The sequence below is a fragment of the Dermacentor variabilis genome, chromosome 4, assembly GCF_050947875.1.
Source record: "Dermacentor variabilis isolate Ectoservices chromosome 4, ASM5094787v1, whole genome shotgun sequence".
Classification (NCBI taxonomy): domain Eukaryota; kingdom Metazoa; phylum Arthropoda; class Arachnida; order Ixodida; family Ixodidae; genus Dermacentor; species Dermacentor variabilis.
In genome coordinates, this window is record NC_134571.1 from 30,964,930 (window position 1) to 30,989,816 (window position 24,887).

Genomic DNA, 24,887 nt, shown 5'->3' on the forward strand with positions numbered 1-24,887 from the left:
TTAGTTCGGTATGGGAAGCATATATCACGTTTAATATTCTCGGCACCTGGCACTGCAATCGCCTGAAACCGTAATTAGCTCTTGTGAAAGGTAACACTCACTTGCTCCGTTTTCTGAATTCATATAACGCTTCCTTTGATTTGACTAAGTTGCACAAATTTATGAAAGCCTTGGTGTTACACCGAAAATTGTTAAACATTTTAAAGACAAGGTTATAATCATAAAAATATTCAATAGGAAGCCCATTAAGAGCGCGAAATATCTCGAGTGTATGTGCATCAAACGGTACGTTAAAATATTGTCAGACAGTTTTCTTTTGTGATGTTTTTGAGCTTCGAACGTTCGCTTGCGATGTCGTACCCCACACTAGATTACGATAGCGTACATGTGAAAGGAAGATGCTATTATATAACATCAGTTTTACCTTATAGGGCAGCATGTGTCCTAATCAACAGATTATTCCAGATGCCCTCGGCAAAGTGGACATAATACTATCAACGTGTGCATCCCAAATGAAATGTTTCTTAAAAAATTACTCCTAACGTTTCTACATTATCAACTAATTTTCTCCTTTCTGTGCCGAGATAAAGAACAGTATTGTAGTTTGCCTGTTTTTGTGGTGGCGTAAGCAACACAGCCTCAGTTTTATTCGCATTAATTGCTAATGAGTTTAGATTTCTCCCCTTTTGTAACAGTCTTCTTTGTCATATTTGTAAGAGTAAGAGTCAAGTGACCTGAAAAGAAAAACAGCTAGTATCATCCGCATAGACTATGAACTGTGCATGTTCACTAATATTGGTAACGCCATTAATATAAATATTAAATAAAATAGGTGCAAGCACACCTATTGTGGAACGCCTTGTGTTAATTCCCTTGCTGAAGAAAGTTTTGATCCAATAGCGACACACTGCTTTCTGTGCTGAACATATATTGATTTCAAAAGTCTAGGGGGAATACCGCGAAAGCCATAATGGCTTGATTTTGCAAATAGGTTTTTATAGTTAACCGAATCGAAAGCCCTGGAAAAGTCAACAAATACACGTAGAGTTAACATTTTGTTCTCAAAGTTATTTAAAATTAATCCTTTTACGTTAGCAGGGAAAACTCTGTAGACATTCCCTACCGGAAACCAAACTGCATATCTGATAGGATGCTATGTTTATCACAAAATGACGTAATTCTCTTGCAAATGATCTTTTCGAGACCCTTCAAATTACAGGAAGTATAGATACTCGTTATAGAAGTATATACTCGTTTTTCTTTTCGGACTTAAATATAACAATCACTTTCGCATGCTGCATCTAGACTGACAGACAGACAGACAGATAGATAGATAGATAGATAGATAGATAGATAGATAGATAGATAGATAGATAGATAGATAGATAGATAGATAGATAGATAGATAGATAGATAGATAGATAGATAGATAGATAGATAGATAGATAGATAGCGTACATTTATGCCGCAAAGCATGTCGATTTGTGCGTGCATAGAACATGAACGGGAGTGAGGCAAGCACTCGCCTTCCTTTGCGTCTGCTCCATGGCCCACACGGTGATGAGCACGCGGCCGCCGACGCGCAGCACGCGTGCCAGCTCCCTGAGCGCCTGCACCCGGCGTTCCGTGGAGGCCAGGTGGTGGAGCACGGCCACCGAGAGCGCCGCGTCCAGCGCCTCGTCTCGGAACGGCAGCGCCAGTGCGTCGCCCAGCACCACCTGATGGCCTCCACAGGAGGCGGCGGCGCGCGCCAGCGTCTGGCTGCGCTCGCAGCCCAACGCCCCGATGCCCGCGGACTCCAGGTACTGGCCGCTGCCGCAACCTGCCGACCACATTCGCGCACAATGTTGAGCCTCAATCTGTAAAGAAGGCTTCGCCACTGAAAGAGTACTCGCGTGGAACCCCCCCACCCCAGAAAGAAAGACAAGTGTTTTACAGCGAAGCTTTACATGAAAATTCCGCAACGCTTTTCATGCGGCGGCAACGTTGTAAGAGTTGAGGAGGACGTCGGGATGAAAAAGTGGAGGTTTATTTACATCATTTACAGTGAGACGACCAAGAAATTAACAGTCATAGAGTCATTACGGGCCGGCAGCAACTCGGGCGCTGCCGCCCGTGGCAAGAAGCTCGAAAGAGATGAATCAAGGAATGCTCTAGGAATGCTTTTTTGCTGCTCCCGGTCTTTGGCTTTTAAGCCCTTCGGTGTCTCGAAGTCACGTCACGTTCGGCCAATGGTAGGCGCCCGTGCGATTGTGTCACACCCGGTGCAGAGGGTCGCTCCTTGGGCCCCAATTGTCCTAGTGCTTTCACCCTGCGGTATTGCCTTGCTGACATGCAAGCGCCGTCACAAATTGGCGGAAGGGCCACGTTTCAGTGCTGCAAAGCAGCTTTGCTCGGGACATGCGTTACCTGGAACAATGCCAGGCTCTCGCTTCACTTTCGGGAAAAGTCAAGCAGTGAATAGCTCCACCTGCGGCACACAAGGGGGGGGGGGGGACGCCAACTCGTTCGCACGTGCCGCGCCTTGGGAATGTGGTATACGTGCTTCTGCGCTCCTTAATTAGCTGTGGCGCGATTCGATGTGGTCTGGTGAACTCGAAGGAGGCTCAGGAAAAGGTCCCGTATCTAACAACGTGTGTCCGCGAGTACCAAATGTCAGCCTGCATCGCATCCCCGACGCGGCCATATGGCCAGGCCGTCGGAACGTGCTGACGGACGCTGATGTCAGTAGAGCCGGCGCATAAAGGAACATACAGAAGTTAGCCTCGCGCGCGACCGATGTCGGCGTTGTGAACTTCACTCCGATGAAGTCAGCCGGAGGAGTCGCCTTTGTTGCCTGCCACGCTCCGACTGAAAGAATTCATCCACGTTCATTCACTACCGCTCTCACTGCGTGCTCGCGTTGCGTCGCGCTCTCTAATTACTGTTTATATTTCTTTGTGTGTAAGTTTATAAATGTCCGTACTGTTAAAATTTTCTCCTAATCACTGTAGTCTGCTTCTAAGGAATGCGAGAGATGTAATACTTGAGCTGTGCTTTCACCGCATGGAATTCCGTATTTGTTTTCCAAACATTTATCTTGAGTGAATCAGCGATTCATGAATCCCATTATTTACTTGTACTGAGGGGTATATTATGACAAGACTTTTAAAAGCTAGACGGAGAAACAGGGCTGGTTAAAGCATTCAGACATCACTCACATGCGAACGGGAAACATCTGTCACACTGCACGAAGTTATTGTGAAAGGGAAAGCGAATATGACTTAAAAACCATTTGACAGCCATAACTCCACTTAAGCGCTACGCAATGCGAATCATTGTTGTTTGGTACTAGAAAGGCACTCTCGAACAGTGGTACTTATCTGAAGCGAAACAGGCCATATTTACATAGATCTAAGCCGACATCCGAAAATCGAAAAGCCCTAAAGAAAAAAAAAATATCCTGCAATGTCACCACCTTCAGTCACCACTTTCAAGTTCAAGACATCGTATCAGACTACATCCACAGCCGCGGAGCTTGCTGCTCTTCGTAGCGCATTGCGCAGAATTCGACAGGAAGCACCTCAAAAGTGGAGCATTTTCAGCGACTCTTACGGCAGCTTTACATTGATTGCTTTCCGCCTTACGCTGTGGACCCTACGAACAACTATTGCTACAAATCCGAGAGCTCCTTCATAGCCTCGTCGAGCAAGGACACGACGTCACATTTCAGTGGCTCCCTAGCCATTGTGGCATAATGGGCAATGAACGATGAAGCTACTCGATCTATTCATGAAGAAGGCGTGCAGGGGCCAATTACGCCGTCAAGAACAGATGCAGCAGCGCAACTTCGAGTGCTCGCATCTGATGCCTTACAATCGTTGTCCAACGCGCCTAGTTTCCGCTGCACACATCTACATCGACTGGACCCCTCCCTGCAACTTCAGCCTCCACCTGGACAATCCCGACCCGAAACAACGGTACTTTACCGATTGTGGCTTGGCGTCGCATTTATGAGGTCGTTTGTTTTCCACATCTGATGGGAGGACAGTGCTGCGTGTGACCACTGCAGCGGCGATGAGAAAACTATCAAACACGTTCTTTGTCAATGTCTCCGATACAGCGCACACAGGCAGTCACTCGCGACCGCGATGAATGGCGCGTCTTGACGAACGGCCGTTTTCGGAGCAGATAGTCCTGGAACGCTGGCCTATACAGACGCCATACCACAAGAGAGTAAAGGCACCCTTGCAATTTGTACGTTCGTGTGGCCTATCGGGTCGGGGAGACTGTAATCCTCATGGACGTTCATGATTTTCCCTACGCCTTTTTCCATTAGTTTGCTCTTGCTCTCCGCTATTCTTTCCGTCTTTCATTTCCCCTTACCTTTCCGCCAGTGCAGGGTAGCAAACCTAAATCTCATTCGGTTAACCTCTTATATATATATATATATATATAGATATATATATATATATATATATATATATATATATATATATATATATATATATATATATATATATATATATATATATAGATAGATATATAGTCGGATATTTATTCTCTGCTCCCCCCGAAAGTTGGACCCATTCTATTTAGATACAATTTCTTACTACTACAGTGAACAGTAATGTCCAATCAAATGACATTTCTCCTTTCCCAGAAATTGTCAATTGTTCCGAAATTTGGCAGTAGTCTTGCCCAGTAGCTGTTCATTGGTCTTGTGCTTGGCCGTGGTCTTTCCCAGGAGTTGTTCATTGGGTTCAGATTCGGCAGAAATCTCTCCCATGGCATGCCCGGGCCACATCATTGGCTCTTACGAGTCACAGTTCGCTCCCGCCATCGTCCGCCCCTGCAGACATAGATCAGCGTGGGAGCCGCAACTGCTATGCCGGTATTGTCCGGTCTCATAACAAGTAGCCGCACAGAGGTTCATTAGGTTGACACTTGGGGTTACCTGTCTGTATAAACAGTCAAACAACACCGTAGGGTACGTCTCTGGTAATCCGCTTCTTCCGCCTCGCGTTAACGCCGTCGCTTGGAGGTAATGACTAGGGTTCCGTGTTTTCGGTGTTTATTTTCCTTCGAATTAGGGGGTTATTTTCAATGTTTCTTTCCGGTGTCTAATTTCGACGCTGGAGAAAAATCGGTGTTTATCAGGGTTTGGAAAAAATTGAAGGGCGAGGAGGAACTCGCCTCGTCGGCTCCGTTCGCTCTGCTCAAGTGGTAAGAGTATTTTTCTACGTTGCACTGTACCAGTTTTAGAATGCGATACCAACTCGCCCAATATTGAACCCAAGATAAGAGTAGAGTGCTTTGCAGGGCAAGCTTTTCCAGGGTGCCCTCGTGCTCTTTTTTCTCCCTTGTTCCAGGAAACTTATGCCTGGCCTGAATAATTGGAAACCGCCATGCTCGTAAAGATAAGATGAGGCAATGGAGCAGGGTGTGAAACCGGGCTAGTTGGTATACCATGCTGAAGTGACTAGCGCAAGAGTGGACACGGGACACTAAAAATCCGACAAGGACAAGCAGTCCTTGTAGCAGAGCACAAAATTTGAAGGAAATTCAAGGTGAATAAATTCGGAGTTTCTCGATTTTAACTGGTTCAAAGAAAACTGCCTCGGGGGTTAATTTTCGCTGTTTTTCGGCATATACCAGAAAACACGGAACTCTAGGATGACTCGTGCACAAGTATGCCTGGAAAACTGCCGGGTGGCGAACGCCCTTCCGAAGTCCGGGCCCGCTCTGCCATTTTAACGAGTGTCCATCAAGCTGAAGGAATGCGCAAATATGGTGAATGGCAAGCGGTCTGGCTGTTCCGCAAGTTGAGCCTCCGACTATCGTTGCAGCATCCCCGCCGTCGCCAGCACGCCCGCTCTCCAGTCCGCGGTGCGTTGTTCACGTCTTCCGCATTGTTTGGCGCCAGCTCGCTTGGCGCCAGCTCGTTCGACGTGTTGCGTTGGGCTGGACAGCTGCGTAAATTGTTGAAAGGTCTGACGACATTGTAAAGATGAAAGCTTGAAATCGCACGTCCTTTCGTGAAAAATAGGAATAGCGTGCGGCTTTCCATTGGCTGATAAAGTCGAGAGCTAGACGAAATCTTTTCTAGTCGGGAAGAATCATAACGAAATCACAACAGACGCCGAAAAAGTTGAAGAAATTATTAAAGACTTGGTGTCTCGGTCCTCACACGGAGCCTTGCTCAGAGTGAAGGGTGAAAATAGGGTCCAACAGGGAAAGGTTGCCCTTCCTATATGTCCCCGTTAGATATGTTAGTCCTGCCTACAGGACTAACCTATAACTGTGGGTTTTCTGTTAGTCCTACAGGAAGCCCACGGAGTCTGGTCGCTGCCTGCATTTGAATTCAGCTATGAAACAGCGCAGAAGAGGTCCATATTGCTGGTCTGCATTGCTACGACGAGTGGATGCCATGCGCTGTAAAGAAGACCGTGTCTCGGGCACCGAGAACGTGTGACGCCACCTGGCGACTTGTCTCTCCATGAAAAATGACTTCTTTAACGCCGATAATGTAACCCGTGCCTTGTAAGTTGTGTTTCTCTCTTTCCAGTGCGTTTATATTTGCTCCCTTTCCAGCTCGTAACACGCATGAGGGATTTCTTGCGTTATATACACGCTTTATTTTATAAAGTATAGTTGTTAGTTTTTTTTATGTTATTTTCCACTGTACTTTGTCTTTCGTGCTGTTCGCTTTTCTGTAAACATGTACCAACTTCTTTCTTTTTAATTTCTTGGTTTTCACGTGCCACAGCCACGAAATGGGTAAGAGGCACGCCGTAGTGGCGGACCACGGGTAAATTTGTACCTCCTGGGGTCTTTTACCGTGCACCCAATGCATGGCACACGAGCGTTTTAGCATTTCGCCCCTATCGAAGTGAGCCCACCGTGGTCGGGAATTGAGCCCATGACCTCATACTTAACAGCGCAACGCCATAGTCACTACGCAACACTGCGAGTGATGTACCAATTTACCCAGCTAGCAATTAATCTGGTAGCTTGTGTCTGCCTCGCCTCCTTGAATTTAATTGACTTCTAGGGTTTTATGTGCCAGAATCACGATTTGGTTATGAGGAACGCCATAGTAGGGGACACTGGATTAAGTTTGGCCCCCAGGTCTGCCTCCTTCGTCACATCCACACAGCGATAACCGGCTCGTCCATCGTATTCTTCAAAACCAGGAAGTCTTAGGGAATTCCTAGCGTTTCGGGCATTAGCGAGGCTCTCGGATGTATCATTCGGCGGTATAGTAATCAGGTAGTTCACGCGCTTTCACGTAAGCTGCCTACGTAACCGCCACGTGACTGTTTACCGGGTGAGAAGCTCCGTGGTGTCGCGTATGCTATCCCCTGCGCGCAATGCAATTACAAGTGCTGCATCGGAGAAAGCGGCAATCATTAAAGAAGATTCCAGGAGAATCGGAATGACGTGAATAAGCATGGTTTACGCACCAGCGCACTTGCGAAACATGGCTCATGAGATAAGTTGGGACAACGCACTTGTCCTTGCAAGAGAAAAAAAAAAGTTTTAGATCAGTGTCCTTATTCGAATCATTGCATATCCAGATGACCGCATGAACTTTAAATAGGATCGACGGGAATTCTAACCCCGTCTACACTCGCACCTATACATTATGCGCTCAACAGCATAGTACTTCGAGCCCATCCTGTTTAAATGTATTGTGAACAAGACTACCGGGGGGGGGGGGGGAGGCTGTAAGGTCTTTTCTAGCACGTTCTTCACATTGATCAGCGTCAATTTTGTCTTATTAATGCTTTCTCATAGGCGTTAGAAACCGTCTTTCGGCTTGTCTTCGGTGATATCCATGTTAGACCCGTAGTACGTACGTTAGGGGGTTTACGTGCCATCTTCGGCTGCACGATTTATAACACTTCCGATCAAGACTGAGTGTCTGCAAAAGAACATACAGCAAACGTAAGCAGTATTTTATTTTTTCGCAACGCGTCTGTTTCTTTCTTCTTCCTTTTCTTTAGCATCTTATTTCGAGCCTTCTCTCATGCAGCCACTCAGTCTTTTGAGTGTTGCTCCTATGAGAAGACGATGGAATACGCTACGCAGGTAACGCCCGTCGATGCCTGAGGCGCATTTCTGAGCGCGAACGACTTTCGCATGATTCGCTCTGAGAAATGCGTCAGACAGCAACTTTATCACGCCCACTCTTTTTCTTTAATTTCGCTTCTTTGCCTTTGTTTCCCATTGTTTGTCAGAGTGCGCGGGCGCGCTTCACTTCGCTCAGCCGAGCGCACGTGATGCATTGACGACTAAATCGGGCGTCGCATTGCAGACGCCGACAAATCGGTGAGATCACTGTAGCGGCGGCGTTGTGAATGAAGGTCACCGGCTGCTTGCTGCTTTTTGCGCGAGCGACGGCCGTTATCGATTAATTACGAGATGTGGCGTTCTATATTTAGACGCGCCGCCACCCTCAACTGACGCCTGCGCCTCTCTCGAGCAGACTTGTTTACTGCATGCCTTTCTGGCGGATCGTGCGGTAACGACTTAGCTAAACGTACCACCGAAAGCGCGCAGCGTTTCGAGCGCTAGGGCTGGTCGCGGCTCATCAAGGTCCAAGCTGAAGGCCATATAAGTATTGCACGGCGAGTTATCGCAACTTTCGGGCGCACTAACGTCGTACGCTCACGCAATAGTTGTACTTGCAAGCAGCTTCTCGAAGTTCGACTCCGGAGCCGAATTCACAAAGTTTTCCTTTCGAAAGTTCTCGTAGCGCCATTGACCGGCCGCCTTTGCTCATAATATGTGCGGAATTAGGATTTGCTGGAATTTACTTTTTCGGGTAGTTCTAGCGCAAGAGCTCCGTGCGAACAGACGCTCTGATTATTTGTGTCCCAGTATAGTTGCTGCAGTACTATCTATATTTAATGAAGCATAAGATGACCGGGGAGACGCGTCCGCCAGCTGTCTCGGAATGGCTGTTTCGGCCGCTTAATCTCCGCCGTCGTCGCTGCCCGTAATCCACGTCAATTACCGGCTGCCACAAGGACGTTACTCTTGCGAGCCCCTATAGGACAGACGGTAAGGGGGGAGATTGGTCGGCTCAGCCGCTGGTGCGGAGCTTATCGCGAATCGAACGAAGCGGCGGGGCACCTACCGTCGATGGTTTGAAGCCCGAAAGGGCGTCGGAGCGCACTTTCGGGCATTTTAGGAACATGGCAGTTTCGCAATTGGCAGAAAGGCATTGTCTTTCCCACCTGTGCAGCGATTGCCCGGCTCAGGAAAAGAGCTCAAAAGCTGGAACTTGAGTACTCGATGACGCAACACGGCCGTTGGTGGTGTATTCCGGAACGTTCCTCCGCTTGACACTGCACCTCGACTGAAGAAAGTGAATCGTAGCGTTTTAACAAACTGCTCTCTGAACGCACTGGCTTGAAGGTATGCCTCGCAAGCTATTAATTCCTTGTCGTATAGCAGTAACTGCGGGGCATTATGGAAGTGCAGTGTCATCACTCAATGGGCGCGACACTGGGCTTAACTCTGTGGAGTCGAAGAAAAGCTTCGAGTCAGGACCCGCTTGTGAATGCGCCTACGGGCCTAAGCATGATAAATGTCGAGGTTCGGCCTTTTTAATGCGAAAGCCTTGCGCAGGACTGTCGGTGATGTTCGCAGCTGGTATCGATGCGGAATTCCCGGAACGAGAGGGAGCTAACGCGGATCCAACAGCGGAGTAGGACAGGCGCAGGAGTGACGTTGCAGGAGCATCACACGTCACGTTGCTGGAGATCATGGTTGAGAAGTGGTGGTGGGGGCGGTGGATCGGCAACGTTGGGCGGACGTATACGTGGAAGAAAAAGAAAAATCGTCTCCAATCCACGCTGTGAAGGTGGTTGGACAGCAAGGCTGTGAGCGACAACTAGAACGAGTACCCATGGCGACGTAAGTTGAAATTATTCGCCTGGCGACATTCACATGCTCTTTACCTAATTATTAGCTTAAGACGTTTTGACAGCCTGCGACTTGGCTTGCGCCGCTACTTCGTGCGCCTACAAAGAGTGGACCAGAGAGAAATTCGCCGCGCCTCGTGTGCACGCTGCTCTTCAGGACTCTTCACTATATGTGGCCTTCCCATAGCACTCTCACAACACAAATCTCTTGCTAGGCGGGCTCTTCTTTTACGTACGAAGGTGTAGTTACGTCATTTCCTGCTTCGTATGCTACAGTCAAGCTGCCGTCGCCGCGGCAGCTTGCGCAACAGTAATCTTTACCATCAAGCTTATGCGGGCAACGCTACATACTTCGCATTGCATGAAGGCGCCGGAGCGCCTTATCATCAATTATGTGGCTCGGATGCTTTTTTTTGAGCTTGTTATTACGTATTCTGTCCTGCATGTTGTGTGCGTGATTCCGAAGAATGTATGCAGTGTCCAGCTTTCAGTTCGCAGTGCATGTCGCTAGTGAGAAACTATCATCTATTTGGCCTGCGGTGTGCGACACTCGAGGAATGTTTATACTCCAGTGGTTGTGCGTCTAAACGTGATCAGGTCCATCGCGCCGTACTTAACTTTCTAGAGTTAACTAACTTAGGTTCACGTTTGTAGCGTGAACATTCAACATTCTGTAGTAGCGTGACCTTCAGTGACCGGTCCTGCTGTGTTCTACTTTAGTCTTTAGATCTGTCCTGTTGTTCTTCTTTTCCTCTTTCCTCCCCTCCTTCCTATATTCAATTTTTGTGTTGCTGTCACCTCCCTTCAGAAGAGTAGGCAGGCGTTGTGCCCCTTCCGGTGGCAGTTGCCAGCCTGCTCCTCGCTTTCCCTTTCCTGTTAACTGTGTATATGTGTTCAAAACAAATAATAATAATAACAATAATGCAGTGTTCGCTTCACTTTGCTGAGTGCTTGTAGCGTCTGCTTTACGGGGGCATGAGCCATTGCATCTGGGGGTATGAGCCATTGATGATGATAGTTTTCTGTCTACATTATGTCACAACGAAATCCCGGGATCCTAGCCATACACAGCTTCTCTGTAAAACAGCCAGATACATATCGACGGTTGAAAGAAGTGTAAAACACAGTTCCAACAATTTACAATATTCCGCCGCATTAAGAGTCCAGGATGACTCCCTTTTCTCGCGAATTTTCTACAGCAAACATTTCTGTTCTCGCATAACGTGCGTATTGCGGCGGTGAAGTATGCTATGGGGGCCGTTAAGAAGAGGTGTCACACTCATAAAAAAACTCATAACGCGTTCCCAGCAGTCGTGTGGGAGGAGGGATGGGGGGTAGTTGGTGCGATGCGGCTCCTGCAGTTAGTACTGACCGGACGCGGCAACGGCGCCTTATTATCCCGGACACGTGTTTTGACAGCCGCCTCGACGTGGTTGTGTCCAGCGGGGCTCGGCACAGTGTGTACACAGGCGCGCGTGTTGCGTCCGGACCAGCGCGCTGTCAAACATCGTTGGCTCGACGGCGAGCCTGGCTGGCAGCACAAGAGAAGCGTGATTGCGCATAAGCGGCGTCTCCAGCGGTCGCTTAACGGCTGCGCATGGTAGCCCCAACATCACCCGCGAGCTTCCGCCGGGAAGTGCGCTTCCGAGTAAAACGCTCGGCCGCCAGCAGCGCGCTTCCGCAGAGAGCTCTACGAGTGCACTTTGTCGGCTCGCCGTTGCTTTCGAGGCAGGGAGGAGCGGATTCCTCGTGGCGCCAGTGTACGGCGGCGGTGCGGATACCTAGGAATGCAATATCGCGGTGAACTAAAGGTTGGAGGATATGCCTAGAGGTTCTTGTGTGTGCCATATCGCTCGGAAGTTGGCGGTCGGCTTCGATATTACAGCATCGAGAAAAAAATAAGCAGAGATGGCTGAAGTGGGGAAATACCCCCCCCCCCCCCACACACACACACACAAAATAAAATAAATAAATAACACAAGCAGTATTTGTTGTTTGACGTTTGTTGAGTCACGTGTTGTGATGGCATCTTGATAACGTTACTGCTTTATTATTACTTTTTTAATTGTTTACATCTTATTCACTGTGAAACACACAGAAACGTCACGCAGCCAACAGAAAGTGAATCCAGGGAACGCACATGGGAAATTGAATGTTTATCTTTAATTGAAATGTAAAAAAATATTAACAAAATGAAAATGGATCAAAGTGGACGAAAAGACAACTTGCCGCAGGTGGGAGGTGAAATATAATTTTTCGCAGCACTGGTCAGCTTTCTTGGGCCGTGAGTCACGCGAGCTAACACTCCCAGGGCTACGCCTACATACACATGCACAAATACTCAAGAAGGCGCACGGGATGATGGCTGCCACGCTAGCTCAATGGTGGAGCATCGCGCACCTAATGCGGAAAATGATAAATCGGCTCCTGCCTGCCGCAAGTTGTATTTTCGTCCCCTTTAATTTTCCTTATCAGTTATAAGTTTCAGTTAAATAGAACAGTTAATTTCTCGTATGCTTTCCCCATGGTCTCACTCTCTGTTGGCTGCGTGTAGTTGTACATATATTAACAAAAAGTCGTACCCGTCGGTTCCCTTTAGTTTTCTTGCTTATAGAAACGGATTAGCCGTAGCTGTACATGTTATTTCTATCTATTCACAGCGAGCAATTTATCATAGAAAAGAGCGGTAATCGAGAAATAATCCATTTTATTTGCGTGCTTTCGCACAGCAATGGCTCGGAAAGACGCTGCCAGTGACTTTTGAAATCATGGTCTTTGCTTGCCACTTGTCCTTAACGGAAGATAGTTGGAATTTATTGACAGGAAAGACAGAAAGGTTGACCTGAGCTAGTGCGCTCTAGCCTGCTACTCTGCACTGGGGATGAGGGAAGGGGTGTGAAAGTATTGGGATGGGTGATGATGATAAGAGAAGTGGTGATTGCTTGTGTATATTAGGCAGTGGCCTTGCTAGAGCCGCTCGTCTAGCTTGGTGTCCTGCAGAAACTTCAACAGCGCTTTAGTTTCCCGCATTGAAGTTGCACTGCCAGGCCATGGGCCCAGGACAGCGTCTTTCGACAGGGTCCTCCGACAGTGGTTGCCTGCTAACGCTGGCTAGGAAACTTTCCAACGTCCTTCGCTCCAGCATATATGCTGGGCAATCGCAATGTATGTGTTCCAGCGTTTCAGGTGTCTGGCAGTGTTTACAATAAGGGAGCACCAAATAGGCCAGTCCTTAAGGGAAAGTCTCCGTTTATTACTTCGGTCAGTGCATTTCAATGGTATCATGCAGTCAGTAATACAGTAGCCATTCAGCCTAATGAGAACAAAAACAGAAAGTAGTATATCAACAGTACGTTGATGTGAGAACACTTCGATGTTTCATGTCAGCGAGGTACCAGTCTTCACCCGAGGAACAAGCCCTAACGAAACAAACAAACAAACAAACAAACAAACAAACAAACAAACAAACAAACAAACAAACAAACAAACAAACAAACAAACAAACAAACAAACAAACAAACAAACGAACAAACGAACGAACGAACGAACGAACGAAAATGAAAGAGCGTCGACCTGGGCACCACCGATAGAATGAGCACGCTTATTCGCTATTATCATGCCGCTTGTAACTGAAAGTGGCGTATACGAACGCTTATAAGCGTTTGTAAACGCCACATGCGACTCCTGTAGGTGCGAGGAAGCCATCGAGCATCTATTGTGTATCTCTTCGCTACGATGTACAACGCCTCTCTCTCCGGACAACTTTAACCCGACTGGACTCAAGACCGTTTTCTGAATCAAAGATACTCGGACCGCGGCCACATCAGTCACTGGCACAGAAACGATTCACGCACTAGTACAGTTCTTGAAATACACGGGTTTGAGAGGTCGCATATAGTGCTCCTATGCATCTTCTTACGTGAACTGCGGGCTCACTCTCTTCCTATTTTCCCATTTCTATTCCCCCATGCCCTTACCGCCAATGTAGGGTAGCAAACCGGAGGCTAGTCTGGTTGACCTCCCTGACTTTCCTTTTCTCTCTCTCTCTCTCTCTCTCTCATAGCTGTTAATATCCAACGAAAGCCAACACACTCGTTCATGGTCATTGAAGCCTAACATAGCGCTTTGAGCGGTGGATAGCTCTTTTACAATTTCGAAACCATGACGCAGTTAATTGCGTGCATGAGCTGTCTCTTCCATCCTTTTTCTCATCCCTTCTTTCACTCACCCTTCTCTCAGTTTCCTGTTGCTTCCGTTCCCTTAACATTCCCAACTCCTTGGGTCGCATTTGTCGTGTTACAATATGACAAATCACTAGGCTCACTCATACTTGTACGTATGCTTGCAAATGAAACGACACACGGCCTTTGTTAAGAAAACATTCGTTAAAACAAGGCATGAACATGTGAATTGACGGTACGCGATGAACGTGAAGTGTGCTATCGCTACAGAAATGTCCCTTCGCATCCTCAAGTGCATTGCCAGGGACTTCTTCCTGAAACAATGCCCGCGGAGAGTTACCCAGTGGAAGTAGGCGCATCTAATGATTCAAGGGCACTGTGTCGGTGGGCGCGCTCCTGCGATAATTTATTCACTTATCGTCCAGTCTGGAATGGAAATCTCGCAGCTGAAGCAAGGGCCGCCGTAGAATAACAGCAGCAAAGCAGCAGAGAGGCACAGATTTTCCCCGAGCAGAGCGCGCGGCGCAATGAGGCGAGCAAGTGCGATGGATTAACTCCCATCTCTGGCGCGCGCATCGACCGCGCAGCATCCGGCACCACCATCGCGGAGCGATTCCACCTTTCCTTTTCTCGCCGTTGGAGATCCATTCAGAGCACTCCCTGGCCAAGGCTTGAAATCGTGGTTCCCCGTCATTTGCTTCTTTTTACTCGGTTCACGGCAGCACTTTACCCACTTTCTGCGTCTCCTTTATGGTTTCGCGCTCTTTGATGGCTGCATTTTCTTCAGGAAACGTGCACTACAGACGCTTCCCCCTTCCCGCGAGATCGACGCCACGTGTGTGGGTTGTTTTGTCGACGAGAGGAGACGAGCAGCCTTGAATTCGTTTTCCGTGAAGTGGGTCTTGATTGAGGAAAGAAGGGCCCTTGTCGGGATTCCTTCCGCACCGCGTTTCGTTTTCTACTTTCGGAGGAGAAGCGAGATGGTTCTAGCTAAGTGCATCCATCTTTGAAAGCCCCGTCGATGAGCTGTAACAGTGCCTCGTGTCTCGCTCTGCATGGCTTGGTTATCTCCTGTAACTCCCTTGAGAACGAGGTGGACGGTTCGACTCCCACCCGCGGCGGCCGCATTCTCATGGGGGTCGCAATACGAGAATTATCTTTGGCTTACATTGAATCGCACGTTGAAGAAACCCAGGTGGTCAAAATTAAGCTCGGTCTCTGGCGCCTGTCATTGCCACATTGTTACTTTTGGAATGGTTAAATTAATTATTCATCCTGCAACTTGTTCTAACACGCACAGATGTTCGATGCTTGACTAGGCTCCTTAAGAAGCAGCAAATATTTGACCAATTAGCAGTGACAATAATACACGCTTCCTGTTCCCACGGCCAAGCGTATGCTCTCGTTTTCACAGCTGCGTCCTTAAGCCTTTTTACAATCTGCCATAGCACCTCAACATATTTCTCAGAATGTTTGCTGACGCTTGACGGTATCCGCCGGCTTTCATTAACCCAGTAGCGTCTAGTTTTCCCATCGACATCAGCGCAGTTGCCGTGTTTTCTCACTACGTGGCCGAACCCCATCTATGTCTTCATTGTCTAACCTTCGCCACCTTCTAACTTCTAATCGCGCCTTCGACCGGTCCTCAAATGCAGTCACTCCGATGCCTGGTTTTCTCCCCCCGCTGCCTAGCTCGTCCACTCGAACATCTTCCTCTCCACCAGCCGAACCTTTCGAATGAGAGCCATAACGGCACATGCGCTTGCAACGTTTTCCCGGATGTAACCTTAATGTAGCAAACTGGGAAGACGAGACCCGGTGAGCGCGACAAGGACAGGCAAAAGCCGCAAACGCTCACCATTCACTGGAAACATCCGCCAGCTTTGGGCGCGAGCAAGAGCCGATTGCATTGGACTGCGTCTCGTCGAATGAAGGTACGCAGTAACGTGGCCGATCGACTACGCCAGCGAATGAGACGAACAAGGAGAGAGACGGCGCAGAGCCCAGTGAAAAAAAAAAGACCAGACACAAGCCGCAGTTTTTCAGAAAAAAGCTGTCTTCTTGTTGACTATCGGGGGGAAAATGTTTGCCTTTAAAGTTTCATGAATTTACATCCTGCTTACCGCGAAGGTACGGGTTAAGAAGCGGTATTCCGGTACTAACGAAGTTATTCACTTCTCTACCCTACCAAACACGAATGCTGGCATACGCGGCTGGAAGCCTGTCGTCTGTGGGGAACTCATCAAGCGCACGAGACTGCTCTGACGCACGCCAACTACTGTTTGGTGTAGTGGTCGCTCTATGTAAGACTTGGAAGTCGATCTCGCCGCTGCCACCATTTGTAAGATTTGGAGTCGGGCTTGTAGGACGATCGGAGGAACTTGGGGCGACAGGACTAGGCGAGCAGGATTTATTTACATTATTTACATTTGAACATGGGGATACATTTACACAATCTAGCGTGGCTCCCAAATGGAGCACGCAAGACGACGCATACAGCAAACGAGCACACAGCTCACGAGTACATTTCGAGCACAGAGCACGACGATGAGCCCACGCTAGCAGCCGACAAAAGCCGCTTATAACCACTCCGTTCGACGTCATCGTTCGACGTCATCGTTCGACGTCATCGTAGAAAGTCTCCGTGGTCGCCTTTGAGAGAAGGGGTTAGGGGTTTTACACACACATATGCCGCACAAGTTTCAGTGCTCTCTCCGAGGGCCGACGACCTTTGCAGTGCAGTCGTTGTGGTATCCATTGTCTGGTGTCCCCGTAGTCAGATGGTCACGCCCGACCCCAGCCGGCGCCGCTAAATTCCAGCGCTGCCTTTCTTCCTGTAGTCGCCACGTGTGTCAGCAGACTGTGACATCTACTAGACGGCGGAGTGTTGGAAAAGTGCCGACAGGAAACTGATATGAAAGTCGCTCCAATGTGAAGATGCGCGTTGAGGCATCTGCGTTTTCAAGACGTACTTAAAGAAAAGTGATGATCGCATTGAGAATAATTTCGATGATTGCCACAGATTCATAGCTGTTCAGTTAGATTTATCTCTTTGACACTCTTTCGAAAGCTTCGCATAGATTTGCTGATCCTGCCTTCCGCAGCTGTTAGGTAATCAGTTATCGGCTTATTATTATTGCTGTCTAACGTTCAGTATACCATCCCTAGCGCTGTACTGCTTTCTTTCTTTATGGATAGTAGAAAGCTGGTATATGAAAATTTATGGAAAGATCGAGATGTCAAGCGTTATAACGTGTGACCATGATAAGCATCAGATTAATTGGCGCTGTGCATTCCTTCTCTTATTCACAATTTCGAACGATATTATAATCATTTGGTCGATATTATCAGGCGCAGTCGACGCGTGTTCCTGAAAATAGCTTTTGATATCGCTCATATTTCGAGCAAGTATACTGATTTGCGAGTGCGGGCGCCCACGTCAGGAGCACCCAAATACAACAACAATAAAGAAAGAAAAGTTGGGTTTCTGACCTTTCGCTGGTGAAGCGCACAGGAAATTTTAAGCGCGCAACGCGCTGGAATCTAAGTGCGTGGTTCCTGGAGGTCGCAAACTTCAATATATCGAAAACAAAACCTCGCTGATCGAACGGCCAGAAATGCCGTCTGCGTCGGAAGCGAAAAGGGTACCAGAAATAGAAAACACCAGTGCATTCTCCTCCCCCATCCCCCTTATTTTTTGTTGTTATACACTTGGGTTGCACCAAGGTTAAACTTTTTCGAATCGCCCCTTGCAACGAAATGCTCCTGTGTTTCCTCAGCAGTATCTGGTGTATTCTACCTTCTTTTCTGTTTTTTGTTTATTTTTCCTCTAATACTTGCTTTCTGCGCTTCCGCCTACGTCACCTCGCTGTTTTGTTTATTACCTGCTTCCCTTCTTTTCTGAATTTAGTGATCTGCTCATTCTTCGAATTTGAGACTCAGTAAAACTGTTCTCGCTTCCTCTTTCCGCCTGCTATTGGTTTCTTGGCCTTTCTCCTTCTTCTCCGCCTTTCAGTCCCATTTCCCCTGGAGGGAAGGAAGAATACGACGAGGGAACGCGCCTAGTGCGCACAAGCGTACCCGCCGTGGTGGCGTACAGCGGCTACGGCACTACGCCCGAGGGCGCGGGATGGAACCGCAGCCGCGGCGGCCGCATCTCGACGGGGGTGAAATGCGGAAGTGCACCGTGCATTGGGAGCCCGTTAACGGACCCCAGGTGTTCAACATTAATCCGAAATCCTTCACTACGGCTTTCCTCATAATCAAATCGTAGTTTTCGCGCGTAAATCCCTAGAGTGAGTGAGTGAAACCTTTATTCTAAATGTCCGGCGATTCGGGCGGGGTGAAGCCAAAAGCACCCCAGCCTACGTGGCGGCCTCGAGTCCTTTGACGGCTTCCTCGGCGTGCCGTGTGGCCCGCAGTTGATCAGCGAGGTCGTGGCTGAGCAGGGCCACCTCCCAACGCACCCCTCGGTTCGAAACTGCCATGTCTACCCCGTCCGTCGGGTACTCCTGCTGCTTCCTACCGGTGCATGCCCACAGCATGTGCTGTAGCGTCGCTCTGGCTCCGCACGCTTTACAATCGTCGGACGAATAAATGTCGGGGTAGCAGAGGCGAAAGATCGCCGGGTCCGGATATGTGTGTGTCTGCAATTTCGTCCAGACAGCCGCCTGTTTCTTGTTCAATTTGGCGTGCGGTGGTGGATATTTACATCTGTTCAATCTGTAGTGTTGCGTGGCGTCTCTGAAGGGGGTCATGCGCTCCAGCCGCGTCCACTCCCGCATCGCTCTCACAGTGGGCGAGACGTCGAGATTGCCGGCGGGCGCCGTGGCGTGTGTCGTCTCGTTTCCCGAGAGCGGAGGGTCCGTGTGGGCGGGGGTCCATACGAGGAAACTGTCGTTTCGTTTTTGCGACAAATATTGCCCTGTTGAATTTGGAGAATGCGGGCCGCTTCCCGGGAGATCCGGTCACTAGCGTACTTGCGTATCGCTGCCTGCGAGTCGCTTATTATCACCTCGGCATCCGCCGTGGCTACCGCGAGGGCTATCGCTGCTTCCTCGGCCGCCTCCGTCTCTTCCGTGCGTCGTGATTGCGACCGCGCAACCAAGTCGCCGCTCGTAACGCGCCGCATCTACGTAAACGGTTTCTTTGTTGCTGCCGTATTTCTTTTGCAAGTCTCGCGCGCGCCTGTGGCGCCGGCCAACGTGATGCGTCGGGTGCATGTTCTTGGGCAACGGCGAAACGACGATGCGCTCGCGAATCGGTGTGGGTATCGCGACCTTCTCGCCCTGCTGCGTGTGGTAGCTGATGCCCAGCGTCTCGAGGATGTGTCGTCTGGTTCTGTTTTTTTTTGCCAAACGCTCGTACTGCGCAACGTTGTGCGCTTCTATTATCTCGTCTAGGGTATTGTGTAAACCCAGTTCGAGAAATTTATCTGTGCTGGTATATACAAATTAATTTTTCTTTCATAAGCCAGCCTCCTCTGGAGCTTCTCGCTCCTGCTTTATGCTTTCCTGTTGGAATTTTGACTAGCCGAAGAATGAAAAAAAGAAAAGAAAACATAATATGGCAGACAACTGGAACCCGCGTTAGCGCGTGCGTGAGAGCAAGCGGCAAGTGTGCGCTCAAGCCGGGCGTTCGGCGCCTTTTTTTTTGGCTTGCCTTCAGGGTTGTCACGTGATGCTCCCTCCTATTTTCTTTTACTCCCCGCCCTTTCCTCAGTGCAAAATATCATGCAAAAATATCACAAGCACGAGAGCAGTGTACAAAAAATCCGAGCATGGCACACAAGTTGGAAGATAGTTATAAATGTTTAAAAGCAGACAAACGAACGCATACAGTGAAAGCGCCGCAAAGAAAGTGTCATTATCAGCGAAATTTACAACCGCGACTGGTAACCGATTCAGGTCGTGAATCGCTTGGAGGAAAAATGAACTTTAGTATAACTCCTTTCTGCACTTGTATTCACGTATCTTGTGCTCATGATCCCCTCGTTGTAGATAGACAATGAGCCCATGTTGCCAAAGCTGGAAATATCCAGCAATTTACCTTGAGAATTTCGCCCCGAAAACGAGGCACTTGTTTTCTCCTTCTATCATTGTACTATGCTGCATAAAAAGCGTGTCCAATTGAAGGCTGCAGAACCTAGTGAATTTGTGCTAAACCTATTGCTAAAATCCGAGTGACCCGAAGTTTGCATTATACGATCACTGCAATATTTTTGCTGTGTTGTGCGAAAAATCTAGCGCGACAACAGCGTCGTTTCACACCATATCCAATTCCATTGCATACGTGGATGACAGTGATGGCGCACGCTAATACGAGACACCGGGCTTAGGGTCAATTCGCGATGGCTTCTACCATATATTAGCCGCATGTTACCGTTTTGTTGCATTTGATGCTGAATTTTTTCCCAATTAACATCTTTTTCAAAACGAGGATTTGATCTATTCATCTGACATGTGATAAAAATAGCATGGTTATACTCACCTTGTTTTGTATATGGTCAGCGCGGAAAGTTATACTGTAAACGTGTTCTTTATGGACGATGTATTGTTATACGCGGAGTCCTTATAAACTGATTTCAGAATGCCACGGACGTTGAGTGCTTGCCCGTTTTAGTGCTTTTTTTTTCAAGCTAGTTTAAACTGATGGTTATGGCAGTCAATTGAGACTGAAATTTGTGTTTAGACTGTGTTTGTATTTCTGTGAGCTATGTTGGTGGCGAATAGATAGTTTTGTTTGAAGGCATGGGATAGATTCTCAATTGAAGCTTTAAAAGCTGCAGAAGGTGCCCGTATTTACTCCAGGGGCCTTCTGATAGTGAATTATTCATAATAAGTTATCCGCAGTGGTTGCTTAGTGGCTATGGTGTTACCCAGATAAGTATGAGGTTGCGGGATCGAATGCCGGTCCCAGTGGCCGCATTTCGATGGAGGCGAAATGGGAAAACGCCCGTATACTTAGGTGCATGTTAAAGAACCCCAGGTGGTCCAAATTATTCCGGAGTCGCTCACTGCGGCATGCTTCATAATCACATCGTGGTTATGGCACGTAAAACCACATTTGATTTTTTTTTACAGCGAAGCTGTATATAGCTAGTTGATTCGTCCGTCGGCCCGTGTGTCGCCTGTACGCCGAAAACTCCTCGGTCGCAACCCCATGTGCATAAGCGAAGAGAGAGAGAGAGAGAGAGAGAGAGAGAGAGGCGCGCGATTATTATTAATAATAATATTTGGGGTTTTACGTGCCAAAACCACTTTCTGATTATGAGGCACGCCGTAGTGGAGGACTCCGGAAATTTCGACCACCTGGGGTTCTTTAACGTGCACCTAAATCTAAGCACACGGGTGTTTTCGCATTTCGCCCCCATCGAAATGCGGCCGCCGTGGCCGGGATTCGATCCCGCGACCTCGTGCTCAGCAGCCCAACACCATAGCCACTGAGCAACCACGGCGGGTAGAGGCGCGCGATTAGCAGCGCCAGTATATACTGACTTCGTTGCTCTCCGTCGGAACCGAACACACGCGCAGCATTTTCTCTCCGGCTCCGAAATGGACAGGCCACGCGTCATACGTACTCCTGAGGAACCAGCAAGGAACCAGCAACGCCGCGAGCAGAACAGGCAACGAGCTCGTCTACGCCGTGCCGATGCTGCAACCCGCGCACAAGAAAGGGCTCGTGCAGCCAAGCGCAAGCAACAACTGCGTATCAAGGATCCGTCAGCCTACAAACCGTCGTTTATATGAACCGCCGGGATTAACCCAGTGATAAACACCGGGGCCGCACGTTTCACCTTTGCTGGTTAACCATCTGTACGGAGTGCATGGGCGGTGATTTATTTTTGATAGTCAGTTGTTGTCTACACTGTTTACTATGTGCCTTTGATCTCACTACAGCTGTGCTGGCAGAAGAAAATCAATCTTGCTTGCACGTCCACGTAATGCCGGGAAAAAAATCTTCACCATGCGATACTCGATCGCCGAAGTGTTCCGGTAATAACCGGGACTGAATTGGTGCGAACGGCGACGAGATCAATATTAGACGCGAGAAGTCGGCGCCGTGCAAAACATTGGGCTGCCAGGGACTAAGCGAACCAGCGTTCGATGGCTGCCAACTTGCGCTGTCTTGCGCATCTTTCGGAACAACGCAGAGTGTGGAAAGAGAGCGGTGTTCCTCTTGTCATTTTTTGTCAGCTATACTTGCGCTGTTCCCTTTTCTCTGCAGCAAAATTAGTGCTTCGGATACTAGAAGAAGTGATCAACCTGCCATCGAACGTCGTCACGTAACAAACGCAGTTTCAAAAACACGATACGGAATGTTTATGACGCTAGTCAGTATCCTCCCAACCTTTGTTTTTAATCCTTACACAGAAAACTTTTATGGCTCTTTTTGTAAAGCACCAACAAATAATTTCATTTGTCTTTTGAGACCAGCGGCCTAGAACTCACTGCTATGAGAGAAGAACTTTGTAGGGATTGCCCACTGCAGAGAAAGACGGAGGTAATACAAATATGAGGTTTTCACACTCTTCTTTTGAGAAGTTGCGAGACCAAGTAAAAACCCGAACGCTTAGTATGAATTTCCTCCAGGGACGTAAAACTACCATAATTCAAATGAATAAGGTAATCAAATGCAAAAGAGTACATTATTTCTTCCTCGCAACCTAGTTTCCAGACTCCCTAAAGTGGTGACGTATAAACACAGAAGATGCTGTTGATAAAATATGGAAACCCTTTCAAGACGCTGAGTTGCATGATGCTGGACTTTATTCGAATAATAGACATACGAGTCCACAGCGACTTTAGGTAACGGAAGGGGGACGTTTACAGAAACTTTTGGTAAATATATGGCTTTGGCTGGGGTCGTAAACATGTTTATTTCTGTCCCCTCTCCGATAACGTTTGTTAATGGTCGATAAATTTGTAAATTAACTCAGTTACTCATTTGATCATATTGAAATTATTGGCAGCTTGCGTCGCCGGCTCTTATTTAATGTTTGGTTGACATATGAAGATGCGGAAATGACTCGAGGGAAATAACAATTTAACATAACAGTTAGTTGCAAATGCCAAGCATGACGCTACCTCTCGTTCACTATAAGCAGGTGTTCAAGGTTCAGAGGAAATGGGTGGCGATAGCTCGCGTGGGCGCTGCCATGTGAAGGCTGGCGACTAGGGCAAAAAGAGAAAACCTTTTGGCTTCGCTGTCGCATTTTCAACGCCTTCTCTTGCCTAGAGTGAGTGTAACTAATTTAGCGATATTTATCCAGAGCATTTTGTCGTAGTTCGTGCGACACATGCGTAGGCGCCTGCCTTTTCAGGCTCGTCATCGTCTTATTTTTATAATCTTCAGGAGGCTCGAGAGTAACACACATTCGAGAGCTTTTCTTCTGTAAGTGACGGCGTGCTGACATATATTCCAGAAACTTCTTTGGCTTCCTTTATGCAGATGATATCTCCTCTAAGATTGTTGTGGCCACGCAGGCTGTCAGGAGACACACCCCGGCCGCTTTGGGCCTTCGTTTTGAGCGCGTCATTCATTTCCCTTCCACAACCGGTGACACACCCGGCTGTTGCCTCCGCCTCGCTGCCGCTATACTCTTCGCAGCGTCCTCTCTCGGCCGCCCCATGTCACGGTGCGACGCGCGGGAACGAGCGATGCTTGCTGTGTCAAGTCTCACGGAGCCCGTATTTCTCGTGCGTGTTGCTGCACTGCTGCTCTCCGCCACTCATTCCGGGACAAGATAGCGCGCAAGTGAGCGTTGAAAATGGCACCGTGAAAACGTCCATGAAAAGAAAGACGCGCGATATCGGCTCGCTGGCGCCTGCGGCGCCATTTCGTTTGCACACTTTGCTGGTTCCTTGCATGAGTTGCTTTTTTTCTCGTTTCTGTTTGTCGGCAGAAGTTCAGGTCTGAGCGCGATGGCAATTAATGTGCGGCGCCGCCGATAAGTTTTACGCACTTTCTCGGCAAGAGGTGAAGTAGAGAAACATTTTCAAATTCGAGGTAGCGCGTCCTTTCTTCTTGTTATTGCGTTGAATTCACGGGAACCTTAAAACTTCTCCGCTGTTGGATTGTATCCTTTTGTATATCCATGCCTGTGTTCGTTCGCTGCTCACTCCATGATGAATATTCATTACCACTTTAAAGACCAGCTATAGGCAAGGCAGACTCTCCAGAAAGTCTTCTAATTTTGACTGAAGGCTTGTGTGACCGAAGGCCTGGGTCTTTTTCTTAAAAAGCATTAAGTACATTTAGCGCATACCACTGTGAAAAACATGGACAGACCGGTGGCACAACACATGAGCTGACTTCAAACAAATGAAAATGAATTGAAATGAAATGATTATATATATATATATATATATATATATATATATATATATATATATATATATATATATATATATATATATATATATATACATATATATATATATATATATATATATATATATATATATATATATATATATATATATGACGCCCCAGCTCCTGCGCGCAAAAGTCGAAGAACAGGGAAGATGATGATGGCTATGTACAAATGAAAACGACGAAGTACGTTAATAGTGCTTACACTAACGTCCCCCCGTCATGGAAGCGGCCAGCCTGGCCGCAGATTAGAGGTTATCTAAACGAGAAGTGAAGGGTTTCATCCGCGAGACATGAACTATTTCGGCATTCCGGCGGCGCCGGTCAGTGACGGAGTGTACTGGGCGGACGAGATAGTTCACTGCAGATGTTTGCTGCACAATGGTGTATGGGGCAATTTAGCGTTGAAGGAACTTCT

The 24,887-nt window shown here is 48.0% G+C and overlaps 1 protein-coding gene across 1 annotated transcript in view; it reads right to left on the reverse strand.

The window, feature by feature from the left end:
* fid (class I SAM-dependent methyltransferase fire dancer) overlaps positions 1 to 24,887 on the reverse strand; it is a 75,258-nt gene that overhangs the window by 9,939 nt on the left and 40,432 nt on the right. Inside the window, exon 3 of the mRNA XM_075688538.1 lies at positions 1,527 to 1,822. Within this exon, the coding sequence (XP_075544653.1) occupies positions 1,527 to 1,822 (296 nt within the window). The remainder of the gene's footprint in view (positions 1 to 1,526; positions 1,823 to 24,887) is intronic.